Source organism: Thalassophryne amazonica, chromosome 7 (assembly GCF_902500255.1).
Source record: "Thalassophryne amazonica chromosome 7, fThaAma1.1, whole genome shotgun sequence".
Taxonomy (NCBI): Eukaryota; Metazoa; Chordata; class Actinopteri; order Batrachoidiformes; family Batrachoididae; genus Thalassophryne; species Thalassophryne amazonica.
The window spans coordinates 49,851,938-49,878,088 of record NC_047109.1 but is presented as its reverse complement, the minus strand read 5'-3'; the positions used below and the strand labels follow the sequence as shown (position 1 = coordinate 49,878,088).

Here is a 26,151-nt window from a genome sequence, read left to right as displayed (position 1 = left end):
TCGCGTGGCGACGGACGCGCCTCCTTCGTCCGATGTGTCGCTCTGCTTTTGCTGCGAAAATTCGCCCCGGTGCGTCATCAAATAGGAGGAGCATCCATCCCGCTCGCCGGCTCCGGTTGTCAGTCAAGTTAACATGACGCACGTTGATCACACGGAGCGAGTTGTTGTGGAAAGCTCCCAATACAGAGAGTATCATTATTTGCTGCAGGAGCTGAGTCTGGATGACGGCTGCTTTCAGCGGTCCTTCCACCTCTGCAGGACCCAACTTGAGGACCAACTGTCCCGTTCACGCGCGCACATGTAAACAACTAAAAAAAAAAAAAAAGAAACTCCGCTGCTTGCTGCTGCTCGCTCTTCCACCAAAAAACTGTCATAACTGTGTTTAGAAACCAGTCACCATTTGTTTTATTACACATCTGTGTAGTTAATAAGTAAAATAATCTCCATTCGCTTGCGGGCGCACGTAACATAAAAAGAAAAAGAAACTCCGCTCCTGCTGCTGCGGGGCTGCTGCTCGCTCTAAAAACTCTGTCATAATTGTGAAATAAAGGACAAAAGAGACATAAGTCCTGCTCACAGGCTGCTACCAGATACAGGACATGTTCACATCTTCAGTCAAACTCCAGGCATCTCCACGTCACTACATATTCATTCCCTGATTGATCATCACGGTGCGAGACATACGGGAGTGGGATGGGAGTGGGACTGATTTTGAGTGGGAGCGGGATGGGATTGGGAGTCATCTTTACAGGAGTGGGACGGGATGGGATTTATTTTTTTACTCCAGTCCAGGATTGGGACAGGATGGGATTTTTTTTCTGGGAGCGGGATGGGACGGGAGTGAAAATCCACTCCCGTGTCATGCTCTAGTCAGGACATCAATGAAAGTTTAGAGATGCAGCTCCTAGACGACATTCTTTCAGTTGATGAGTGGTTGTTCACACTTTACTTCTTGTTTATTTAATTAGGACCAAGGGGGTTTCCTTAGTGCAGTGGATGCAGCAAGGCGCGGCATTTGTTCATACTCCCAGACCTGACATGAGTAATGTTTTTCCATTTTCCTCGTCTTGCATTCAATGTTCACAGCACAAAACTGATATTGAGGAATTAATTTAAGTGTCCTAAGATGTAGGAAGAAACAAATATAGCGGATAAAAATGGTGATTAAGAAAATGCATGTGAACTGAAAAATGATGCAATTAAAATGGATGTCAAATGAGAAGTAGAGCAATTACATCATATGGTCTGCTATTCATCTTTTACAATACCCAACTGACATTTATCATTTACAGCAAGCAATTTTTGTTACTTTCACCCAAATTGTCAATCAAAAATACCCACTAACTGATTGAAGTTTTTGGTCTTAAATTATAGGCCTGGCCTGAACTAGAGCTTTGATGTTGTTGTGACACAATTAAAATTAAGAGAATTAATTTCCTAAAAACTTTAATTTTACAAAAATGTAATGTAGTATTTGTGTTTGCCCAGCCCTGGCCAAACATGAGCCCACCCCCTTTTGTGAAGAAAGTTGGTTAAATACCCACCCAAAATCAATTTTTTTCATTAAAGTTTACTGAACGCCCACCTAAAATAAAATTAGTTTTGTGACTCAATTTTTACATATCGCAAAAGCAAAAAATAATGACTTTTCATGTTTTTCTTGTCTCTTCTGCATCTGACCTGTGACACCACCAATTTCCACCGATATGTTGAAATGTGCGCTTATTCTGAAAGACTCTTGTGCAAGGAACAGGACAATATTTAGTGGAGAACTTTGGTGCTGGCAGCTACAACCCCTGGCAATAATTACGGAATCACCGGCCTCAGAGGATGTTCATTCAGTTGTTTAATTTTGTAGAAAAAAAGCAGATCACAGACATGACACAAAACTAAAGTCATTTCAAATGGCAACTTTCTGGCTTTAAGAAACACTATAAGAAATCAGGAAAAATAATTGTGGCAGTCAGTAATGGTTACTTTTTTAGACCAAGCAGAGGGAAAAAAATATGGACTCACTCAATTCTGAGGAATAAATTATGGAATCACCCTGTAAATTTTCATCCCCAAAACTAACACCTGCATCAAATCAAATCTGCTCGTTAGTCTGCATCTAAAAAGGAGTGATCACACCTTGGATAGCTGTTGCACCAACTGGACTGACACAAATCATGGCTCCAACACAAGAGATGTCAATTGAAACAAAGGAGAGGATTATCAAACTCTTAAAAGAGGGTAAATCATCACGCAATGTTGCAAAAGATGTTGGTTGTTCACAGTCAGCTGTGTCTAAACTCTGGACCAAATACAAACAACGTGGGAAGGTTGTTAAAGGCAAACATACTGGTAGACCAAGGAAGACATCAAAGCGTCAAGACAGAAAACTTAAAGCAATATGTCTCAAAAATCGAAAATACACAACAAAACAAATGAGGAATGAATGGGAGGAAACTGGAGTCAACGTCTGTGACCGAACTGTAAGAAACCGCCTAAAGGAAATGGGATTTACATACAGAAAAGCTAAACGAAAGCCATCATTAACACCTAAACTGAAAAAAACATGGTTACAATGGGCTAAGGAAAAGCAATCGTGGACTGTGGATGACTGGATGAAAGTCATATTTAGTGATGAATCTCGAATCTGCATTGTGCAAGGTGATGATGCTGGAACTTTTGTTTGGTGCCGTTCCAATGAGATTTATAAAGATGACTGCCTGAAGAGAACATGTAAATTTCAACAGTCATTGATGATATGGGGCTGCATGTCAGGTAAAGGCACTGGGGAGATGGCTGTCATTACATCATCAATAAATGCACAAGTTTACGTTGATATTTTGGACACTTTTCTTATCCCATCAATTGAAAGGATGTTTGGGGATGATGAAATCATTTTTCAAGATGATAATGCATCTTGCCATAGAGCAAAAACTGTGAAAACCTTCCTTGCAAAAAGACACATAGGGTCAATGTCATGGCCTGCAAATAGTCCGGATCTTAATCCAATTGAAAATCTTTGGTGGAAGTTGAAGAAAATGGTCCATGACAAGGCTCCAACCTGCAAAGCTGATCTGGCAACAGCAATCAGAGAAAGTTGGAGCCAGATTGATGAAGAGTACTTTGTCACTCATTAAGTCCATGCCTCAGAGACTGCAAGCTGTTATAAAAGCCAGAGGTGGTGCAACAAAATACTAGTGATGTGTTGGAGCGTTCTTTTGTTTTTCATGATTCCATAATTTTTTCCTCAGAATTGAGTGATTCCATATTTTTTTCCCTCTGCTTGGTCTAAAAAAGTAACCATTACTGACTGCCACAATTATTTTTCTTGATTTCTTATAGTGTTTCTTAAAGCCAGAAAGTTGCCATTTGAAATGACTTTAGTTTTGTGTTATGTCTGTGTTATGTCTGCTTTTTTTCTACAAAATTAAACAACTGAATGAACATCCTCCGAGGCCGGTGATTCCATAATATTTGCCAGGGGTTGTATAATCCTATACGCACATATTTTTTCCATGCATAACTACACTGAATGGCTTTATTCAAATGTGGTTTGCACAAAATGATACCTGTGTTTGGGGGGAAAGCTGGAAAAACATGGGCCGTTCTCAGGCAGATTGTAGAGTACTATAAAAACACAGTGTTCTATTCATTCATCAAAAACATTCAAGTGTACTGCTCCAGTCATCATGAAAAGAAAACATCAACTCAATATTTTTCAGGTGTTTAGAAACAGTAAGAGGTGCACTGTAAGCAGCTGAACTTCACCTCACGTCTTCGACTTTGTCAATGCACTCTGAGGTCTCAGGGTTGCTTGGCTTGCCCTCGTCTCTCCCCAACAGCTCTTTCAGCAGACACCTCCTGAATTTATCGTAAACCAAAGTATCTATATCAGAAGGACCAGTGGTCTTGGATCTGGATAGTGTCAGGTCCTCCTTAGCTTGAACTCCAGAGAGTCACTCCTCTGGCATGTTTAGGACAAATATGCACTGAACGCTTTTCCCCCGTGCCGACAGCTAAGCTGGGAATTCAGGCTTAGTCATACGAGATTTACACACCACTGAGCATGCGCATTCTGAATGCAACAATGGTCTATTGAGCAGTTCGCAGAGTGGCATATTCTTTGATAGGGTATAAATAACAGCTCTTTTGTTACTATGAGAAGTGTAAATTATTTTCAGCTCATTATGAGATTGTGGCAGGACAAATTACAATATGGCAGCCTGTCACAGTAAAGGAAGTTAATGGAAAATCATGATGTTACATCAGATTGTGTAGTGGCCTCACACAAAATACAACCACTGTCACTGCCATTTCTGTTGACCCGAGGTACTCTTGCTTTGTAATTGATAGACATGATGGGCAAGCACAAACAGTTCTGTCAATATAAAATCTGAATCTGGGAGAAGTACTTAAAACAACAAGCAGCGGAATATTAAGATGAATAGCAAGCCTAATAACAACAAAAATTATATTTCACAGAAAGGTTGAGTACAAAATAACACACTGAATTCAATGTCATTTCCTACAGCAGGGGTGGGCAATAATATGCTATGAAAGGCCAAGACTGTGGGTGACAGAGGCCAGCAGGAGTCGCTGTGCAATCGTAGTAAATGAGCCTCACTCCCCCGACAGCCAAAGGATACACTGTCCACTCAGACCAGAGCCCTGGTTTGTAGCCAAATGGTCAGAGCATCCGCTTCCCATGCTGGAGATCGTGACTTCGTGTCCCGAGGGAGCAAGTGGGAGGAGTCAAAAACAATACAACACAGAGCAAACTGCTACATGTCCATGTTCTCTTTGCAGCCAACCACATCAGCAGGTGGTTTTACAGATGAGCTCCTCTCAAGGGACTCATCAGTATCAGTTCATGTATTCCTGATCATCTGCGGGATCACCTGCTGAGGTGATGCAAAGCAAGGAAAACCTGCACACTCTTCGTGACCACCCCTACCACACAGGCTAAAAAATTCATACATTCAACCTACAATATCACCATAGTGGATGTTAGTGACACACTTCCCCTGAATGCAGCCTCCTAAGCATTTTAATGTCTTTAGGAGTGTAGAATCACTACAATTGCTCAACACCAAATTTAAAAGATGTGGCTTTAATTAAAACAGTGCCAGCCTAAACCAAGCAGGACAACCAGGCAGCACTGTATCTTTCAATAGGCGGTGTTATACAGTTTTAAACCAGATCCCTTGTCTTCTGTTTGAATACCTAAATGGTATTCCAATGGTATTCCATTTACGTATTCAAACAGGAGAGAAGGGCCTTTTTTGTTTTTCCACTGGGTATCTGTGGACTCACCAGCCTGCTGATCTCCTCCTGTCTGTCAGGTGCAGAGCGAGCTGTGGCTTTGATCATGGTGGAGGTCTGATTATCTGTCAGCTTCTTGATGCATCGTTGACCAGCAACAATGTTGCACACCTGCAAGGACACACTGTGAAAATCATAAAGCCTGGAACATACATTTTTTATTTCTACAATTCCTTATAAAGATCTCCTAGCTAGTGCTCAGTCCCATTCCTGGAGCCATTAACAGATCAAATATTTACTTTGGTCATCCTTGCATCTTGTTTTCTCACCTCTAGTGGCAGGTAGGTGTGTTTCTGTTCCTGGCCCACCTGTAGACAGGGCAAATGGGGGTACTTAAGCTGCAGGTTGTACTTCTCCCTGAAGTACTGGGCTACTGTACGCTCCACAGTCTGACCGTTCTCTAACTGTAGAGGAAACCTGAGGAAGAAAGAGCATCTTATGTCAACAACTACCCTGCAAGAAATGATTCAGACTGTCCTTATATTATCTGTACAAGATATAAAATATTATAACAACTAGTAAAATTATATTTGAAAACAGAAATATATGAGAAGCACGGCAGCTTAGTGGTTAGCATTGTTGCCTCATAGCAAGAAGGTCATGGGATCGATTTCCACCTGTGGCCTTCTGCATGGAGTTTGCATGTTCTCCCCGTGTTTGTGTGGGTTTCCTCCAGGTGCTCTGGCTTCCTCCCACATCCAAAAACATACAAGTTAGGTGGATTGGAAACTTTAAATTGGCCCATCAGCGGGGCCCACACTGCAGTCTGCATCCCTCGACAACCAGACCTTCACGGTGCAGACACAGGAGTGAGTCCTGAGGGCAGTGAACCCCCAAAAAAGCTGCTGAACCTGACGGTGTGACTGGAAGGGTGCTGAGGGACTGTGCAGACCAACTGGCGGGGATCTTCACCATCATGAATGAATGAATGAAAACTGTTTATTTCGAACATTTCATACAACAACAATTACAAGATAGATCAGTAAAGACAAAACAAAAAAGTTCCTACTGTGTACCCAACAAGTCCGAAAAGGGGTAGGGTGAAGCATCAGCTTATTTATCCCTACCCCTTCTTCCCCACAACCAGTAATACCCTTTGCCACATATACACATAGATTCCTACACACCTAAACCGATATCAATATATATATATATATATATATACATATACATATATACACATATATATATACATACACGCATCAACATACATACACATATACATATATACATATATATACACATATATATACACAAACATAAATATACACCTATACATACCTACTTACATACAAAATACTATATATTTACAAGCCGAAGCAAAAAACAAAAACACCCTAACCCTCATTACCCTTCCTCCTCCCTATACCTAGAAAAAAACATATTTTTGTACCGCTGTTTGAACTGGTTCATGCTTGGACATTGCTTGAGCCCCACTCCCAATCTGTTCCACATCCTCACCCCACCGACAGAAATACATAAACCTTTTAATGTTGTTCGTGCCCACTGATGCTTTAAATTAAATTTCCCCCTCAGACTGTAATCCCCTGATCTGTTAAAAAACATATTTTTAATATTTGCTGGAAGTAAATTGTTTATTGCTTTATACACAATTTGTACTGTTTGAAAATGAACCAAGTCTGTGAATTTTAAGAATTTGGATTGTAAAAATAGTGGATTTGTATGATCTCTATAGCCAGTATTATGAATAATTCTTATAGCTCTTTTCTGCATTACTGATAGTGATTGTGTTGTACCTTTATAAGTATTACCCCATACCTCTGCACAGTACTGTAAATATGGTAAAACCAGTGAGCAGTAAAGAATGCGGAGTGAGTTGTGGTCCAGAATATGTTTCGCTTTGTTTAGAACTGAAATGCTTCTTGACAGTTTACTTTGTATATGTTTTATATGAGTCTTCCAGTTTATCTTATCATCTATTATCACCCCCAGAAACTTATTTTCATGTACCCTTTCAATATCTACCCCCTCGACTTGTAACTGAACCTGTATGTCTGTATTACAATAGCCAAATAACATGTATTTTGTTTTACTTAAGTTTAATGATAATTTGTTTCTGTCAAACCATATTTTCAATTTTCCCATTTCTATACTGATCCTCCTCAGTAACTCCTGCAAATCCCCCCCTGAACAAAAAATGCTTGTGTCATCTGCAAATAATACTAATTTTAATATTTTGGAAACATTGACAATATCATTTATATAAATTAGAAACAGTTTTGGACCCAATACTGACCCCTGTGGGACGCCACAAGCATTGTCCAAGCATGATGATGTATATTCCCCCAACTTCACAAACTGTTTTCTGTTACTTAAGTAGCTTCTCACCCAGTGCAACACCAACCCCCTAATCCCATACTGTTCAAGTTTATTGATTAATATGTCATGATTGATTGTATCAAAAGCCTTTTTAAGGTCTATAAATATTCCAACTGAATGTAATTTGTGGTCTATGGCGTTTGTAATCTCCTCAACTGATTCTATTAATGCAAGTGATGTTGAACTATGTGCTCTGAATCCATATTGACTATCAGTAAGTAATTTATGTTTATTTATAAATTTGTCTAATCTATTATTGAATAACTTTTCTAATAATTTGGAAAATTGTGGAAGCAAAGAAACAGGTCTACAATTTGTGAAGTGGTGTCTATCCCCAGTCTTATACAGCGGCACAACCTTAGCTATTTTCATTTGATTGGGAAATTTACCGGTTTGAAATGATAAGTTACAGATGTATGTTAATGGTTCTACAATCCATTCAATGACCTGTTTTACCACCACCATATCAATTTCATTTAAATCGGTAGATGTTTTATATTTACAATTATTCACAATGTCTATAATTTCTTTTCCATCCACTGCTGTGAGGAACATTGAACAGGGATTTCTTTCTATGAGATTATTATCCCAATCCTCAGGTTGGGAATCGGGAATTTTTTCTGCCAAGCTTGGTCCAATATTTACAAAAAAATTATTAAAACCGTTGACTACCTCATCCTTATTTTCCTTCTTGACATTATTATCAATGAAATACTGAGGGTAACTCTGTTTTTTATTACCATTTTTGATAATGCTATTTAATATATCCCATATTCCTTTAATATTGTTTTTGTTATTATATAATATGTTACTATAATATTCCTTCCTACATACCCGTATAATATTAGTTAATCTATTTTTGTATTTCTTATATCTATTTTCTGCCTCTTTAGTCTTTAGTTTTATGAATTCTCTATACAGTGTATTTTTCTTATTACATGCATTTCGTAACCCTTTCGTCATCCATGGTCGAGCTTGGATTTTTTGTTTTCTGTAGTCTTGTTTAATTGGACAATTTTTATCATATAATGATGTAAATATTTGTAAAAAAGTTTAATATGCACTATCAACATCACTTTCACTGTATACCTTTTCCCAGTTTTGCTCCTGTAAATCCTTCTTTAGTGTGTTCATGTTTTCCTCTGTCCGCACTCGCCTGTATTTGATTTTCTCCTCTGGCTGATTCCGCCGATGGTTTCTATTATAAACTATGAAAACTGGTAGATGATCACTAATGTCATTGATTAATAATCCACTCACAGTGTTATTCTCAATATCATTGCTGAATATATTATCAATTAAGGTAGCACTATGGGATGTAATTCTGCTTGGCCTGGTGATTTTTGGATATAAACTCATACTGTACATTATACTGATAAATTCATCTGTTATTTTATGCTTATTTGGATTGAGCAGATCAATATTTAAGTCACCACAAATGAACAGTTTTTTGATTAGTTTTTGAGAACATTTTTCCCATACAGTCAATGAATGTTTCAATACAAGACCCTGGTGCTCTATATATACAGCTGACTAATACATTTTTGCTTTTTTCTTCACATATTTCAATAGTTATACATTCTAATAAGTTATCAATCACAGTTGTCATATTGTCTACTATTTTATAATCCATGTTCTTATCCACATACACAGCCACTCCTCCTCCACTCTTATTCTTTCTGTTTACACAATTAAATTCATATCCATCCAGTTCAAAATCCATTCCTTTATCTTCATTGATCCATGTTTCTGATATAGCAACTATGTTAAATATTTTTTTAAACTGACTTAAATATTCTTTAATGTTGTTAAAGTTTGCATATAGACTTCTGCTGTTGAAATGGATTATTGATAATTTGTTATCCGTTCTAATGATCCGATTAAACTGTTCAGCTGTATAATAGCAACAACTGTCATTGATATTTGAGAAGAAATTATTGTCCGGGTCTATATCGTGCTCCAAGTCCAGTACATTGTGGTCTGTGTATTTAAATGTTCTCAGTTCTACTTTTCCATGATCAGCAATCCTTTGAGTTATATCCTTCTTGTCTCCAGATGTAGATGAATAGGTAGTAGATGAATAGGTTCCTCTGGTCTGTGTCGTGTTGTGATGTGTTTGTGTCCTCATACCTTATTGGTCATATTTGTCCAGATCCTCGATGTTCCTGATTACCATAACCTTCGCTTGTTCTGGTGTTCCATTCAATTTGATAAATGTTTTGCAGTTGGATGTCCATGTCTGTTGAATTTTTCCATGCTTTTTTAAGAAACGAGCTTTCCTGGCGATGTCTGCGTTTCTTTTGGTCAGATGTTCATTGATGATTACGTTTGTTCCTTTGAGTTTCCATCCCTGTTTTAACAATGCCATTTTATGTTTTCTGTTGACAAACCTCATTATAACTGCTCGCTTGTCTCCATCCTCTCTCCTGGGCAGGGGGTGGCACGCTTCAATGTTATTACAGTCCATTTGAATACCTTTAGATTGCAGGAAGTCAGCCACCTGTTGTTCCACTGAGCTGGCCTCCTGCTCGTTGGCCTCCCCTCCGCTGTCTTCTGACACCGCCCGTGCGTAGGATCGAGGTTTAATATGAATTCCTGTAATAATAACGTCGTTCATCCTTGTGTACTGTTCCAACTCCGCAACACGGTTCTCCAGGTACACCAGACGCTGGTCTTTCTCGGCATTCTGGATCCGGAGAGCCTTCACTTCTTCCACCAGCTCCATAATGGATTTCTGCTGCATTTTAACCACAGAGATTTCCTCAGACAAAAAGTCCAGGGACTTCTTGATATCGTCTCCCTCCTCCGCCGTCAGTGCCTTCTTCGGACCCATGGTCAGATAACTCCGCGCTGGCGCCTCGGGCCTCGGTAAAGCCGCGCCGCCGGTCATCTTCAACTAGTCCCTCTCCCAGTGCTCCATCCCACCCTGCTTGAAGTCCTCCACCATTGTCCCTCTGCCTAAACAGAACAACATCACCAGCCTCAATGACTACCGGCCAGTAGCACTCACTCCCATCATCATGAAGTGCTTCGAGAAACTGGTACGGAGTCATATCATCTCACATCTGCCCCCCACACTCGACCCCCACCAGTTTGCCTACAGAGCCAACCGGTCCACAGAGGATGCCATTGCCACTGCTCTGCACATCACGCTGACCCACGTGGAGCAGCGGAGGAGCTACGCCAGGCTGCTCTTCCTGGACTTCAGCTCAGCCTTTAATACCATCATCCCGAGCAGGCTGGTGAGCAAACTGAGGGACTTGGGTCTCCCCGACAGCACCTGTTTTTGGATTATGGACTTTCTGACGGTCCGTTCCCAAAGGGTGAGAGTAGGCCACCTCCTGTCCTCATCACAGAGGACCAGCACCGGCTCTCCTCAGGGCTGTGTGCTGAGCCCCCTGCTCTACACCCTCTACACCCATGACTGCACCCCCACCCACCCGAGCAACACCATCATTAAGTTTGCGGATGACACCACGATGGTGGGGCTCATCTCAGATGGAGATGAAACTGCCTACAGGGTGGAGGTGGAGCGTCTGTCTGTCTGTCTGGTGTATGGATAATAATCTCACCCTGAACACCTCCAAGTCAAAGGAGCTTATCGTTGACTTTAGGAAGTGTAAACCAGACATTCAGCCCATCATCATCAATGGAGATAGGGTGGAGATGGTGCAAGACTTCAGGTTCCTGGGCACCTACATCAGCGAGGATCTGACGTGGACTATTAACTCCACAGCGATCCTGAAGAAGGCGCAGCAGAGACTCTACTTCCTGAGGACTCTCAGGAAGAACAATGTGAGACCTGAGCTCCTGCTGTCCTTCTACCGCTGCTCTGTGGAGTCTGTGCTGAGCTGCGGCATCTCGCTGTGGTTCTCCAGCTGCACTGCAGTAGAGAGGAAGCAGCTTCAGTGCGTCATTAACACCACCCAGAGACTGATTGGCTGCACTCTCCCACCTCTGGAGGAGATTCACCACACCCGCTGCCTCAAGAGAGCCCACAGCATCGTCAGGGACTCCTCACACCCCGGTCACCACCTATTTGAACTCTTACATTCTGGGAGGTGCTTTAGAACAATAAGGAGTAAAACAAACAGACTGAAAAACAGCGTCTTTCCAAGAGCTGTTGTTGCCCTGAATGCCTCAACCTCACTGTATCAGTCTTTTTATAACTTCATATTTTTATATGTCTTTTTATAACTTTTATATGCACTATGCATTATTTGTTTTAGTTTTTTTGCACTGCTTTTTCTTTTTAGAGCTGTTTTTGAATTTCGAGCCCATGAGGAACAATGACAAATAAAGAATTCTGATTCTGAATGTGTTTGTTTGTCTATATGTTGCCCTGCGACAGACTGGCATCCTGTCCAGAGTTGAAGATGATTGAGCGAGTTGAAGAGCAATATAAGTAGATGTATACATAAGTCAATCTCCGTCTGAACGCCCCTTAAAGTTTCGAACACACACAAAACTTTCTGTCAAACTAGATGTCAAGGAACTCATTTGGCTGGATGGAAAAAGAACTTTTAAGAGACAAAAATGAACACAAACTGATAGTGGCTCCTTCACAGTGTGACTGGGGCTTGCACAAAGCTAGCCACATTGTCACAGAACATTTCATGTTTGTTCCAGAAGAGTTTTTCACAATAAGAGCACAGGTCAAATAGATGACATCATCACAAGTCAGATGCAGAACAGAGAATTATTTTTTGTGGGCATTTAATAAACTTTAATTAAAAAAATAATTCAACCAACTCTCTTCAAAAAAGAGGGCTTATTCTCGGCTCTGGGCCCCCAGATAGGTGAATATGGTATACTCCAAATGTCTATATGCCTTTTTTGCCTAAAACTACAGAAGCTGACAGTACGGAAAACACTCAAACACCAAAATGACACCAATTTCTGATAGCCCCACAGTTTGCCTTTATGCTTCAGCTGTGCAGTTGTATCGGGTCTGTACTTTATGACTCATAATACAGCATGCATTATCAACTGGAGATGCAGCATTTTTGTATGTGTAATCTGTATCCATGAAAGATATTTTTTAGAATATGGTCTTGCAGTATTCTGCTGAAACAGGCAGAGGTGACAAGAAAATGCATCTGTTGCAACATATGTTGATCAACGTCTTTGAAATACATAAAACATGATACTGTGTGTTGCCGACAAGCAACACTGTGATGCAAGAGGTTAGTGCGCATGCTTCCAAAACACAAGGTCCCTGGTACAAGACCAGCCTTACGCCATTCTCCATTTATATCAAGTTGTGTCAGGGAGGGCAAATAAAAAAAATGCACCAAATTAATATGCATATAAAAGCCACTGTAGTGACCCTGAGCAAAAAAAGAAGCCAAAAGAAATTTCCAGGGATGAAAAGTCTCCGCTTTTTGGCAGATTTACGCTTTTTTGCCAGTCACCTGGGTCATTTTTGAAATCAGTGCAAATTTGTTTTGTTGTAAATTCCCTTTAGTTGTGGTATCTGCATTATGTTATTTAGGTCAGGCATCGATTTGGGCAGCCCCAACGCGCTGTTAGGTTCAGTCACGTTAGCGGAAGACCAGAGTTATTTTTGGCCCCAACAACGCTGCTTTTAAAGTAGAATTCCTTTGTGAAGAGAGTAAGTTACCTATTTGCAGAGGGTTTTCTGTTTTATTGAGGGTGGATGTTGCGTGGGGTCGATAGTGATTCCTACCAAGTGTGGATGTTTTAAGTTATTTGGCATTATTAGATTATTGGCTAAGGGCTATCTAACTAGCCGCTATGTGGTCTGCTTAGATGATGCCTGCTTATTATGTTCAGTAAGTTCAGACAACTCCTATTATGCATATTATACTTGCACAGCACTGGAGCTATTGGTGTTTCTCTGATATTACTGTATTAATAATAAGCACAGTGTGTTAAAATCACATTGTTTTATTTGTGTTCCTGTCTTGCAGAAACCATTAATTTGTCCATTCATACAAACTATTAATTCAGACCATTTGGCCATTTATGGATGTTTCATTCCAGCTACTGTGCACCCTGCATGTTAAGCTGAGCCACTGAATTTTAGACATCAGTAGAATAAAGTCAGTGGTGGGCACAGCTAACCAAAAAGTTAGCTTTCATAACAGCTAACTGAAAAGTTATTTTTTATAAAGCTAAACCGACAAACCACCCAAAAATTTATTGGAAGCTACAGCTAACTGATAACTTTTAGTATTGCTTCTGGTACACTTGCAACTACTAACAAGCTGAGTTTGAGTTTTAACACCACAAACGCTTCTGGTAGCATCAAAGGCGACCACAGATCCAAACAATGAGTCAGCACTTCTATCTTTGTGCGCCTTGCCCACTGCTGGAAGCTCCTGTTTACTACATATTTTGCAGCAGTGAAACAATTGAGAGGAGCTAAGCTCAACTCTACACAAACACACAAAACAAGCCATTATTCCTTAACAGAATACAGGAGTGCCACAGTGAGGCAGAGGTCTTAGAAAATAAAGCAGATAAAGCAGCTCTGACTTATGGTTTTGATTCAAAATCATCAAATTAATCTGGATAGAACAGCTCCATTAATGTCATTTCTGTCATTTGTACAAAGTTAAAATATAACATATCTTTTAATTTTAAATAATGCACTAATTCTGAAGTTTTGTAACAAACACAGATAGATGCCAAAGGGATTATGGGTAAATGAGCCTCCGCTAACACTGATTGGTTGACTCATTCATTCTATGTAAAAAACCAACACATTAATGTGACGTGACATGTGTTGGTACTTACATATGAATGTGCTTTTGTAAAATATGCCATTTTATTCATATGTATATAAAAAAAAAAAAAAAAAAAAAAAAAAAAAATTAGACAACTGTCTGATATAACCAGAGTCAAAATGCATAGAACACTGCCATCTACTGGCGCCCAGATGCTCAGACCCTTACCCATAATCCTTTGCGTACCATTTTTTATTTTTTTTTGCGTGCCAGAGAGTTGCTGTGGTTTAAACAACAGAATCCACAATGACAATTGTAAATGAACATTATACAACCAAAATGTACATTTTTATTTATTTAGCTGCAGCAAGAGGCTGCAACAATTCTCAGGAGTGCAAAGGATTATGGGATATCTCAATACTTAGGGCAAATACTGCCATGAACACTACTGGCCAGCAGATGGCAGCAGAGACCATGAAAACCTGCCAAAACAAATATTCCGAATAATCCGTGTCTGCTACGTTTAATCTGCGTGGAATTTAATAAATGCAAACTGAATTTCAGACATCTTATATATATTACTTTGGAACAAAGATGACAAACAGCGTTTGTCATGTCCAGGACATTATAGAGCAAACAGGAAGCGATTGCAACTCACAGTGATTCCAACTGAAAATAATGGAGAAGCAACCTAAGCTTCTTCTGGCATTTTTACATAAAACAAACACAATAACAATGTCTACAAACCCAAAGAATATATTCACGAGAGTTTTAGGCACAATATACAAAGAGTTTAATGCTGTTGTCCGTGTGGAGCCTGATCAAAGCGTCTCAAATGCATTTCTCCTGTCGTGAACTTTTACCCATAATGCACTAGCACTGCCAAGGCATGTCCACACTAAAACCTTCAAAATTAGTGCAATACTTTAAAACTAAAACATATAGCTATATTTTCACTTTATAAAACTTCAGAAGTGACGTTAATTTAAATAACATGTCCGAGATTTGTTTGGTTAAATTTTAACCATAAGTTAAAAATGTATGCCTCTGGATGACTTGGGTGATACTGCCGGTGAGTTAAGGGCCTTTCACACTGAATCTGTCAGGCCAATGCGTCAACGGATCGGGATCCGTTGAATCCGTTGGATGACGTCAAACGCGTCGCTTTGGAAGTGGAAAAAAAAAAAGTGGGGGGCGGAGATTGCCACGTCACACTCTGGCTGTTTCCACAATCTGAAAAAGTTCAGCGATCGCCATCTTGAATTTGGGTGGCCTGAACCACAAAAAAACCTTTAAAAAACAGCAGAACGATTCTCCCATCACCCTGCTGGGAGAAGCTTTTTTTTTCCAGCTACTTTTCGGAGTGACGTCGACCGAGGAGGAGGATGGACGAGGAGGACTGACGATCGAGCCGCGACAGCGGACCAAACCGCACGGAGAAGCCGGCCTTCAGGCATCATCACTGGGCAGACCGAGGCAGGCAGCCGGGGTGATGGAGCAGACCCACTCAGTCCGAAATCTTCTACTTTTTGGATATATGCGAAGTCCCAGTTTGCCCAACGGAGTTTAGTTCTGCAGCTTTATCGAGGTGAGAATAATGTAAAAATAAAACGTGACGTTTACTTAACTGCTTTGAAGGTTTAATGATCGGCTAACGTTAGCTTAGCCTTTTAGCACAGTTGATCTGAGGGAACACTTTAATTTCTAAATGGTTCAGTCTTTTTATTTTTACCAAATAAAGCTACAGCTTTTTTCAGACACCACAAAAGCTCAACTTTAAATAACTTATTTTTTCGGGCGTTTTTCCCATCGTTTTTTTTTTTTCCCCCTTTTTTATATATAAACTGTTTAGTGTTTCTTTTTATTTAAAGAAATATTTTTATTTGTCCCAATCAGGAACATTTGCTGTGCAGACAACCAAACTTCCATTGATGAGCTGAACACCACGAAGTCCAGTCGAAAGAAAACATATCTGCTTTTCAGCAACACCACCAGAGTTCAAACCTGCAGAAGAGACCTTCATCTGGTCCAGAGAATCCAGCAGAACATCACCTGCTTGTAAATAAAGGCTCTTTGAACAGCAACTATTTTATTATTTTTTAAAAGCTGTTTCATTTTATATTTTAACAATAAATGAACGGATCATTAAAAATGTCCACAAAATCAAAGTCAAAAGACATTTGCACAGGTAAAAGCTCTCCACTTATTGTGCTCAAATTAATATTTTAGAAATGACTCTGTCCTGATAGCAACATTAAAGGCAATTACATATATTGGCAAATTACAAGTTGAAATGACTATATATATATATATATATATATATATATATAAATCATCATGAGGTTTGTCACAGAAATCCTACTTTACAATCACACTGCATTCATTGTTATATTATTTTCTGTTGCATTTATAATAAACATTAGTATTTATTTACAGTGTCTGTTTTTCTGTTTAAAATGATATAAATAATCTACCAGAATTAAAAAAAAAATGTACAAATTTCCATGTTATTTCGTCTAAAAATAAATGTCTAAGGTTCCTTATGTTAAACAAGAAATGAAATAATCTGAAATAACAGGTGGTTTTAATTTACAGATGAAAGGTTTCTAAAGAACCATTTATTGATTTATTTGGCTATTTTAATTACAAGTGTTCTAAACTGTTTTTTAACAGTAATCAGAAATAATGAGGTAACAACAAAAAACATTTCAAAGGATTTTTCTTCAGAAAACTGCTCCATAAATGAGCAGTCCTGTGACACGTTTCTGTTTTGCACGGATCAGTGGTTTCCACCGATCCATTTTGTAGAGATCAGTGGTTTCTGCCATAGGTAGGACGACCCTTCCAAGATGGCGGCCAATGCGGTTTCTGCCACCCGTCTTCCGTGTTTTGGCCCGATGCGTCGTTCCTATTGGACAACGCAAAGGTACGTCACAGCTCAGCAGGTCGGAAGTTGGATTGGCTTGAACTTTGACTCCGTCAGCCTGCTGACAAGCGGCAATGAGCGCTCCCGTTAGGTGCGTCGGTTTAGCTCGGCTTTTGACGCGACGCATCTGACGCATCTAAAACGCAACGCGTCTCATTGAAAATAATGCTTTTTAGACCAATTTTTGACGGATTTGACGCATCTGATGGATTCAGTGTGAAAGGCCCTTTAGTATGGTGTCAAGAACAATTATCTTGTGACCGGTTCTCTGACTGCAGAGGATGGAGCGGTTTCTCCTGAAACCAGTTCTCCTCTGTTTCTAGAAAATAAAGCTGTTTATCTGCTATAAAACATTTAACATGTAAGCGCTAAAATCTTTGATTTCAGACTGAACAAAGGTTTTTAATTGTTAAAGCTTTATTCACTTCACCTGCAAAAACATGTTAGCAATCTAAAAAGTATAGGACCAAAATTTATTGGAAGATAATTGGTCAGATGATGGTTTACAAAGTTATCTGAAAAGCTAATCCGATAATGAAAACATTAGCTTCGATAATTAGTGGTTAGCGGATCTGTGCCCACCACTGATTAAAGTATATTTATGTAATACAGGTGAAGTAAAGTGGTTGTGCAGTACTTTACACGTATGATTAGTTTCTGTTACATTATGTTGAAAATATATATTTGTAAATTCTTGTGAGAATACTACTAGAGGAGTGATTTTGAATAAGGATTTTTTTTTTTTCACTAAAATGGGTGCTGCACTAGAAAATGGATGGATGGATGGGTGCTGCACTCATTGCAGTTTATTGTCTGAAATAGTCCCAGCTTGCATCTCAGAGCTTCTAGAATTCAAAGATTTCTGGGGGATCATGCCCCCCAGACACCCCTAATGTTTTTGGGTTTCAGCTTTTTTCATTTTTCACCACTTTCATCCCTGAATTCCTTTCCTCTTATGTGTTGTTGAATGTTTTCAATGTAAAAGTGTAGACTCAGTGGATTATGTAATCCACTTTTGTTTTTCTCATTTACTCTACTGTACAAACGTTTGTGGCTTTGAGGTTATAATACAAGGCCAGGCTCCTATTGGCCATAACAGCACTTTAAAATTAAAATAAGTGAATACCTCAAACCTCAGAACCACGAATTGTGAAAACTGCTTTATTTGCTGCATCCAATCACACAGCCTTTGTGTTCACCAAAGGCTTAAGACTTGCAAGAAGTCTTTTGTGAATTAAATAAACAATTGTATTGTACTCATCTAGAGTACAATAAAGTGTTATTGTACTTTAGAAGAGATAGACTGTAGATCAGCAGCCGGATGCATAGGCTCCTTAACTCATGGATGACTAATGTTTGACTGTGATGCCATCAGATGCGTCACTATCTAGCTTGTTTTGTGGTGAGCTGATGATCACATTTTCTGTGGTCTGTGTTTCCAGATGCATTTCATTCAAACACTCAGCCCAAAGTCTCCTGTTACCCCGCCTGCCTGGAGGCTTACTCACGTTTGATGGCTGGCTGGCCTGCGGGTAACACTGCAGACTCTGTACTTCCTCCGCATGGTTCCACAGTGTGTCACCTCCACCTTCAAGCCTGTTAAACAACAGTGTGTCACCAACAAGTGTGTGTCTATTTGTGAATACATATTTTGTGCCATAGCTTTACACTGCTTATATCATGTTGGGTTCTCCCACTATTATTATCTGTCAGGCTGACTTAACACCAATGTTCACCTTTGATTTCTTTGGTGAATTTGACCCGGTGGGAGTCTGTAAGTGGACGCGGTTGCTCATCTATGTTGTGGATGTCTAACACTTCACACATGAATTGGATGACTGGCTGGGCCTTGTAGAAAGCCGTGGCAGATACTGAAAGACAGACAAACAACAAAACAAACAACAAAACAACAAAAATTCACAAGAAAATGAGAAACATGAGCATTTGAAACATGCTGACCAAATTCAGACTGCCAACAAAAAATAATACAAGTGACATAGGAAATGTGTGAAAATATAAATACAGTTCACAATAGTATTTACTATGTAGAAGTACTTGGACAGTGACAATTTTTGTAATGTTGCTTCTATACATCAACACAACAGAGTTGAAATTTAATAATCAAGGCATATTTGTAGTGCAGACTTTCTGCTTTAATTCATTGGGTTTAATAAAAATGGTGCACTAACCATTTAGGATTTGCAGTTAGTTTTACAGACAGTCCCTCCATTTTCAGAAGCCACAAGTAATTTGATATATGAATTATTGTTAAAAATAATCATTTTTATAGCCATTTTTAAAAGACAAGTCGGGGATAGACACTTCCAAGTTAGTGAACATGTCTGACTTCATTTCCATCAATCATTAAGGAATACAGACAGTATGGTACATGTGTCTGGAGAAGGCAGTTCTTAAAATCTGAGTGAATGTGCAAGGACAAGACCAAGGGAAACCACCATGACACCCACACAACTCTGAAGGAGTTATAGGCTTCTTTGGCTGTAATTGAATAAACTGCATGGTGCAAAATTTGTCTATTCCATCACCACTTTGACAGCTTCCTTACACTTACACCCTGATGCCATTCATGATGGGGTTTATCCAAAGATATGGTTACATGAAGTGTACAAGAGTTAAGACTTCCCTTGAAGAGAACGCCAGTCCATCCCAGGTACTCACCCAGCTAAGGTCAATACCCATTTATAGCTGAGTGAGCTGAAACAGTGCAGATGAAGTGTCATGTTCAAGGACAGAGATAAGTAGCACAACCAAAAATCAAACCCAGGTCTACATGTCTAACTCTTATCCTGCTGAGATATCTACTTTGTTAGTTTTTCTTTAAAGAAGACATGACATTTCACCTACAGTTTGCCAGAAGCCACATGGGAGGCTTTAGTCTTCACTATGGGACAGTGACTGCAAAGCAATGTTGTTACCAGTCCAGCATGGCTGGGAACCCTAATGTTTTCATATTGTTTTTTAGGGGTCCAAGCCTGGCGGGGTTGGGGACAGCGGTTACAAAATATGCTGTTCCCAGTCCCAGCAAGGCTGGGAACCATTTGCTTGTGTATTGTTAGGGGTCCTAGCCCAGTGGGGCTGGGGACAGCAGTTGCAAAGCAACACTGTTCCCAGTTCCAGTATGACTGAGAACCCCACTGTTTTCTTTCTGGTTTTTCAAAGGATTCAAGGATTCAAAAGAATTTTATTGTCATATGCACAAAAGAACATGTTCTCTGCACAATGAAATGTGTCTACTGCATTTAACCCATCCTAATTGCCAATTAGGAGCAGAAGTCGCCATTAGGCACCTGGGGACCAGCTCCAGATGTACATCCCTGCCTTGGTCAACAGCAGGGCTGAGCAAACCAAGACCGACCCATAACAAACGACACACACATAACACACAACACACATAGGCCGGCCCAGTACATAAACACATATAAAAAGCACACACGAGGGAAGAAAGAGAAAAAAAAAACCCTCATAGCCGCTGCGTTACACAGCAGCAATGAGGAAAAAAAACCCCATCAGCACAGAAAAACAATAAGACAAACAAAGTGCGTCTTTGTTTGTCTGTGTGACAACCGAGATTTGAAAGTCCAGTTTATCAGAACACTCCGGAGGCAGCCTATTAGTATATTATTATTTTTATTTTTATTATTAGGGTTCAAGACTGAATGGGCTTGAAACAACGGTTCACACCTGCGCCTATTGTTTTTGCTCAGATTTTTAGTTTTAGTCGTCCCCCCACCACCCACTAAATGCAATACTGCAGCCTAGACCATACAACCTGAAGAGGTGCCACTTTCATAACTGGTATAAACCCTTGCATGTAGTTCAGATACAAAACTTTTTTTAAAGATCCACCTATAGGGGGTGCTCTAACAGCACATTTGCCTTTTGGCCTATAACCCCCCCAAACCATATACTCGTATCTCACATTTAAGTGCCATATATAAATGTGTTCACTGGCTCAAGCTGAAGTTTTTCACAAATTAGCAAAATATGCAAAACTGACTTTTTGTGCCACAAACCAGACCGTTGCCCTGATCAACATCAAACTTTGCACACAGAGTCTGCTTGACCTCAGAAGCTTAGGTTATTAAAATGCGCTTGATGGGTGCTTTAAGACAGCAGCGAGTGAGAAGGCTGGCAGCTCTGGGAACCAAGCAAAAAATTTTTATAAGCTTTGCAAGTGCTTCTTGGCTTAAGTGATGGCCTATGCAAACCACATAACTATCTACTCCAGCTGGGCCTCTCCACAAACTACATTAACTTTCACAGCCCTGCTATCCATGTTCCATTGGGAAACAGCAAGTTTGTGATCCAAGTGTCCACCAACACACAGTTTGAGTCACACAGTCCCAAAACATTCCTGAAGTGCTGAATTTGGCTGTAACTGAAGAAGAGCAAATACAAATATAGCAAAATAGAAACAGGTTTGTGTGACAAAGTTTAAAGGGGGGGGGGGGGGGGGTTGTGGCTAAACCGAGCTTACACATTTGCTGCTTTGTTGCTGATGTTCATGACTATATCAAGGTATTTTTCCTATTGGTTTATGGGTACAACTCTGCTTGTTAAAAATAAAAAAATAAAAAAATGAGAGTGCCAAAAAGAGATTCTCAGAAAAGTGAGAGGAAAAGCATGTTGTAAGAGTAATGAGTGAATCTTAGATGCAAAAAAAAACAAAAAAAAAAACAGTGATGTTCAGGCAAGATGTTGTCAACAAACTGTCGGGCTCAGCTGCTGTGCATGAAATACCACTATTCACGTGGCTTATGACAGCACTGCAAGCATGGATGATTCACACACAGACAGATGAGTGCACTGCACCCACGCTCTTAAAGCCTTGGTGTGCCTCATGAGACATAAGAGCACTTCAAAACCCTCAGGAAGTGACGACGATACCAATTTGTTGTCCCCATGCATAATATTTTGATTCTGCTCTGTCTGGAAGTGTGCGAGTCATGTCTGTACGTGTAAATTTAAAGGTCTCAGTTCTTTGTAATTACAAATGCAGTATCGGGTTTTGATCACCCATAATGAAATGCATGGGAGACTGTATCTTCAAACAGACATATGAGGTCTAATAGAAAAGTATCCGACCTTATTATTTTTTTCAAAAACCATATGGATTTGAATCACGCGTGATTACATCAGACATGCTTGAACCCTCGTGGGCATGGGAGAGTTTTTTCACACCTGTCGGTTACGTCATTCGCCTGTGGGCAGTCTTTGAGTGAGGAGTCGCCCACCCTCTCGTCGTTTTTTTCATAGTTTAGGAATGGCTCAGAGACTGCTGCTTTGTTTGATAAAAATTTTTTCAAAACTGTAAGGCACAACTGAGTGGACACCATTCGATAAATTCAGCTGGTTTTCGGTAAAAATTTTAACGGCTGATGAGAGGTTTTGGTCTGGTAGTGTTGCCGTAAGGACGGCCCACGGCGCCTGAGAGCGATCTGCGCTTCGAGGCGACAGCGTCTCGCCGTTTCAAGTTGAAAACTTCCACATTTCAGGCTCTGCTGACCCAGGAAGTCATCAGAGAACAGAGAACTTTCAGAAGAAGTCGGCATGAGGAGTTTATTCGGACATTCCATTGTTAACGGACGTTTTGTAATGAAAGAACGTGCGGGCAGAGTCGCATGTCGGGCCGGACCCGACCGCGGGGGGCGCGACAGGAAAAACACCTCTGTTGGAAACCTTAACGGGCAAGTTGGAACATGCCCAAGCTGTTAAACAATTTCTCAGTTACTCACTTGTTGAAAGCCATCAAAAGCCGCCTGAATTTTACAAATGGTTTTCAACACGGAGGTATTTTTCCTGTAGCGGCGCACACAGATTCGCTGAGTCGTCACGGAAACGACTCGCACGTCTTTCATTAAAAAATGTCCTTAAACAGTGGAATGTCTGCATAAAGTCCTCATGCCGGCCTCTTCTGAATCTTCTCTGTTCTCTCACGACATCCTGGGTGAATTAAGCCTTAAATTAGGATGTTTTCAGGTCGAAACAGGCCGACGACGGCGCCTGGAAGCGCTGCAGGACGTCCCGCTCTGTGGGAAGTCCTTACACCGACAGAAACACCCCATAATCTCTCATCAGCCATTAAACTTTTCACCGAAAACCAGCTTAATTTCTCGAATAGTATCCACTCGGATATTCCTCACAGGTCCAGAAAAATTTTTGATAAAGCAACGCGCGCCGTCTGGAGCAGCGTGTGAAAAAAAGGAATTCAGCCGAGAGGGCGGGACCACATCTCACTCAAGGCCTGCCTACAGGGAAATGACGTCACCGACACGCGTGAAAAAACTCATGCATGCGCACGAGGGTTCAAGCATGATTGGTGGAATCGCACGTCATTCAAATCCATATAGTTAAAAAAAAAAATAAAAGCGTCGGTTTACTGTCTAATAGACCTCGTAGGTAGATGAGCTTAATAGTTGGCTCAGTTCTTTTTATGTTCCATTTTCTTTTCTTTGCATACGCACCACACAGAATAGCTGCAATTTTCATCTTTCCTTAGAGGCAACCTGGTGCCAATTTTCTCAAAGTACAAATACATAAAAAAGCTGTATTGTCTGAGCATCCTTTCCCCATATTATTGTATAATATATGATTGAATTCTTTTCCATCTCACTTCTCACTATGCTATGACTGCCTCAGTTTGCCATATGGAGTGGAGAGAATCTATTCTTTAAAAAGTGAACACAAATGGAAGATCCTGGAAAAGATAATGCACAAATATTTGAGAAACTGATTACAGTCATATTTCAGAAATGCGTTTATGCCAGAAATGCCTTAAATATAGTGCAATGTGCCCTTTTAGTATGTGTTGCTTATTGAGAGAAAATGTGACTCCGAGTACACAAGTTTATAGTGGAGGATCTTCATTAGAAAATTTCAGATTCAGAAATATCACAAAAACAATGCAAAAAGGTACTGTTTCTTTATGATGCATTTACACACGACGACGAAAAGTCACAAATACCATGAAGTATACATTCTTGGCCGCCGATCATGAATGTGATGATTCGGGACAGAGGTGTCAGATGTCCTCAGGAACTGTTGCGATCTGTTACCACGTGTTACGATTAATGGCACGTGTCGCTGGCGAATTATTATGAACCATTACGCATGGTCAAGAATATTGTCCCGTGTTACAGCGCGCAACAGCGCATCGTTACGTTCTGTCACGAATCTGTCAGCAATGTGAATTTGGTGAATTGTCTCCACACACCCCCCATATTCATCCTACCGTCAGCTGCTGAACCATTCACACTGCTCCAGACTGTTCCTCAACATCCAGATGAATCCACAGCAGAAGAAGAACTTTGTGATTGCATGCTTAGTTGGGCTCTGTGCCATAGACTTGCGCAGAAAGGAGGAGGAGGAGATGGAAAGAGCCAGGCTGGAGGAAGCTCAGACATGTTCTCCCGGTCATCTGACACAACAGCAGGTGGAACACCCACAGGAGCGTCCTGAGGAGCGTCAGGAGACGTGTGGAACAACACTTGGCCAATTTAGCGTCACTGTTCCTCTTCAGCATACTGCAGCAATGAAACTGAACACGGTGCAGTAGGGTTTTAATTTTGCACACGTGACAGAAAACAGTGACTCGTAGTGGCGCACAGTGAAATGTGACACCGCGTTACAATTCGTGTCAGAACTTGACAGCTTCCGTGTCAATTCATAACAATGCGTGACAGTATGGGCTCCAAGAACCATCACAGGAACCACGACGAATACTGTCACGCTATATTAAGGATCACCACTAATCAACACGTATCTTCACGCACAGTTGCGAACTCCATGACATGAGGCGAAATTAGGGTGGTGCGTGACATTCAGGGAAGATTTTTTTGACAGCCAAAAACATGCTCCACGAATATCACACACCGACACACACTGTTAATGCTGCATTTAAACATAGGCAAGACGCGTTATGAATGTCATTTTTCTGTCATTTGTGGCACATTCCTGACATTCTTAATGGGACTTAAAACAGCTTTTGTCTACATCATAAAAACTAATTAAAAAAGACAAAACTTTTGAGTTTGAGCAGGGCTGGTGGCCAAGCAGTTAAGTGTCTTGTTTCCAGTGCAGATAGTTTCCGGTTCAAGGCCACCCCTACCCATTCTGTAATGTGGAGCTGTGTCAGGAAGGGCATCCAGTGTAAAAACAAAAAGTGTTAAATCAAAATGCAGATCCACCTCTGATCTGCTGGGAGAAGCCAAAGGGACTTACTAGACATGAGTTTATAACTTCAAATTCTTTTTCAAAAAGATGAAGATGTCTTCATTATCTAGTGAGACAGTAATTATAACTTTATTTACTCGTACATAACACTCCCCCAGGAGCTCAGTGGATGGGCGGCCCTCAGCTCAGGATGGCACACACTGATTGACTAATCTCAATGAGATTAGTGTGCACATTCTGTCATCACCTTATGGTAGTTTGGTCTAGTTCTTTCCATGCTTGGACCTCAATATGCATCAAGGCTGCCTCTAGCGGCACGCAAAATGGAAGAGACTATCTGAATTAACATACTCTGTTCACAGTTATTACTTTAAAAACAACTCCCCATGACAATAAATCTGTACTTCACACTATTACATAAACTTTGTAATTAATCTGCAGTTATATGCATGCCGAACCGTGGCTGGTGGTCCTTATGGATTAGGAGCCAACTGTGGCCAGTCACACCACATAATTAACACTAAAGCTTTAGCTACGACAGTGGAGTCGCTTACTGAAAATATGACATCTCTGTCTCCACAGGGTGATAAGTCAACATTTGAGCCATATGATTGATGTGGACGTGTAACCATACATAACAGTTCACAGTCTGTTTACTGGCTATTCATGCTGCTTTAGCATCTTTGT

At 40.3% G+C, this 26,151-nt stretch overlaps 1 protein-coding gene across 4 annotated transcripts in view; it reads right to left on the bottom strand.

The window, feature by feature from the left end:
* LOC117513890 (protein argonaute-3) overlaps window positions 1-26,151 on the bottom strand; it is a 145,392-nt gene that overhangs the window by 44,291 nt on the left and 74,950 nt on the right. For all 4 annotated transcript variants that reach the window (XR_004561745.1, XM_034174127.1, XM_034174125.1 and 1 more), the window contains exons 6-9: window positions 19,008-19,142; window positions 18,780-18,867; window positions 5,583-5,730; window positions 5,305-5,424 (exon numbers count right to left, since the gene is read on the bottom strand). Coding sequence is in view for 3 of the 4 variants with exons in the window: in XM_034174127.1 (XP_034030018.1) it covers window positions 5,305-5,424; window positions 5,583-5,730; window positions 18,780-18,867; window positions 19,008-19,142 (491 nt within the window). In the remaining variant the exon portion in view is untranslated. The remainder of the gene's footprint in view (window positions 1-5,304; window positions 5,425-5,582; window positions 5,731-18,779; window positions 18,868-19,007; window positions 19,143-26,151) is intronic.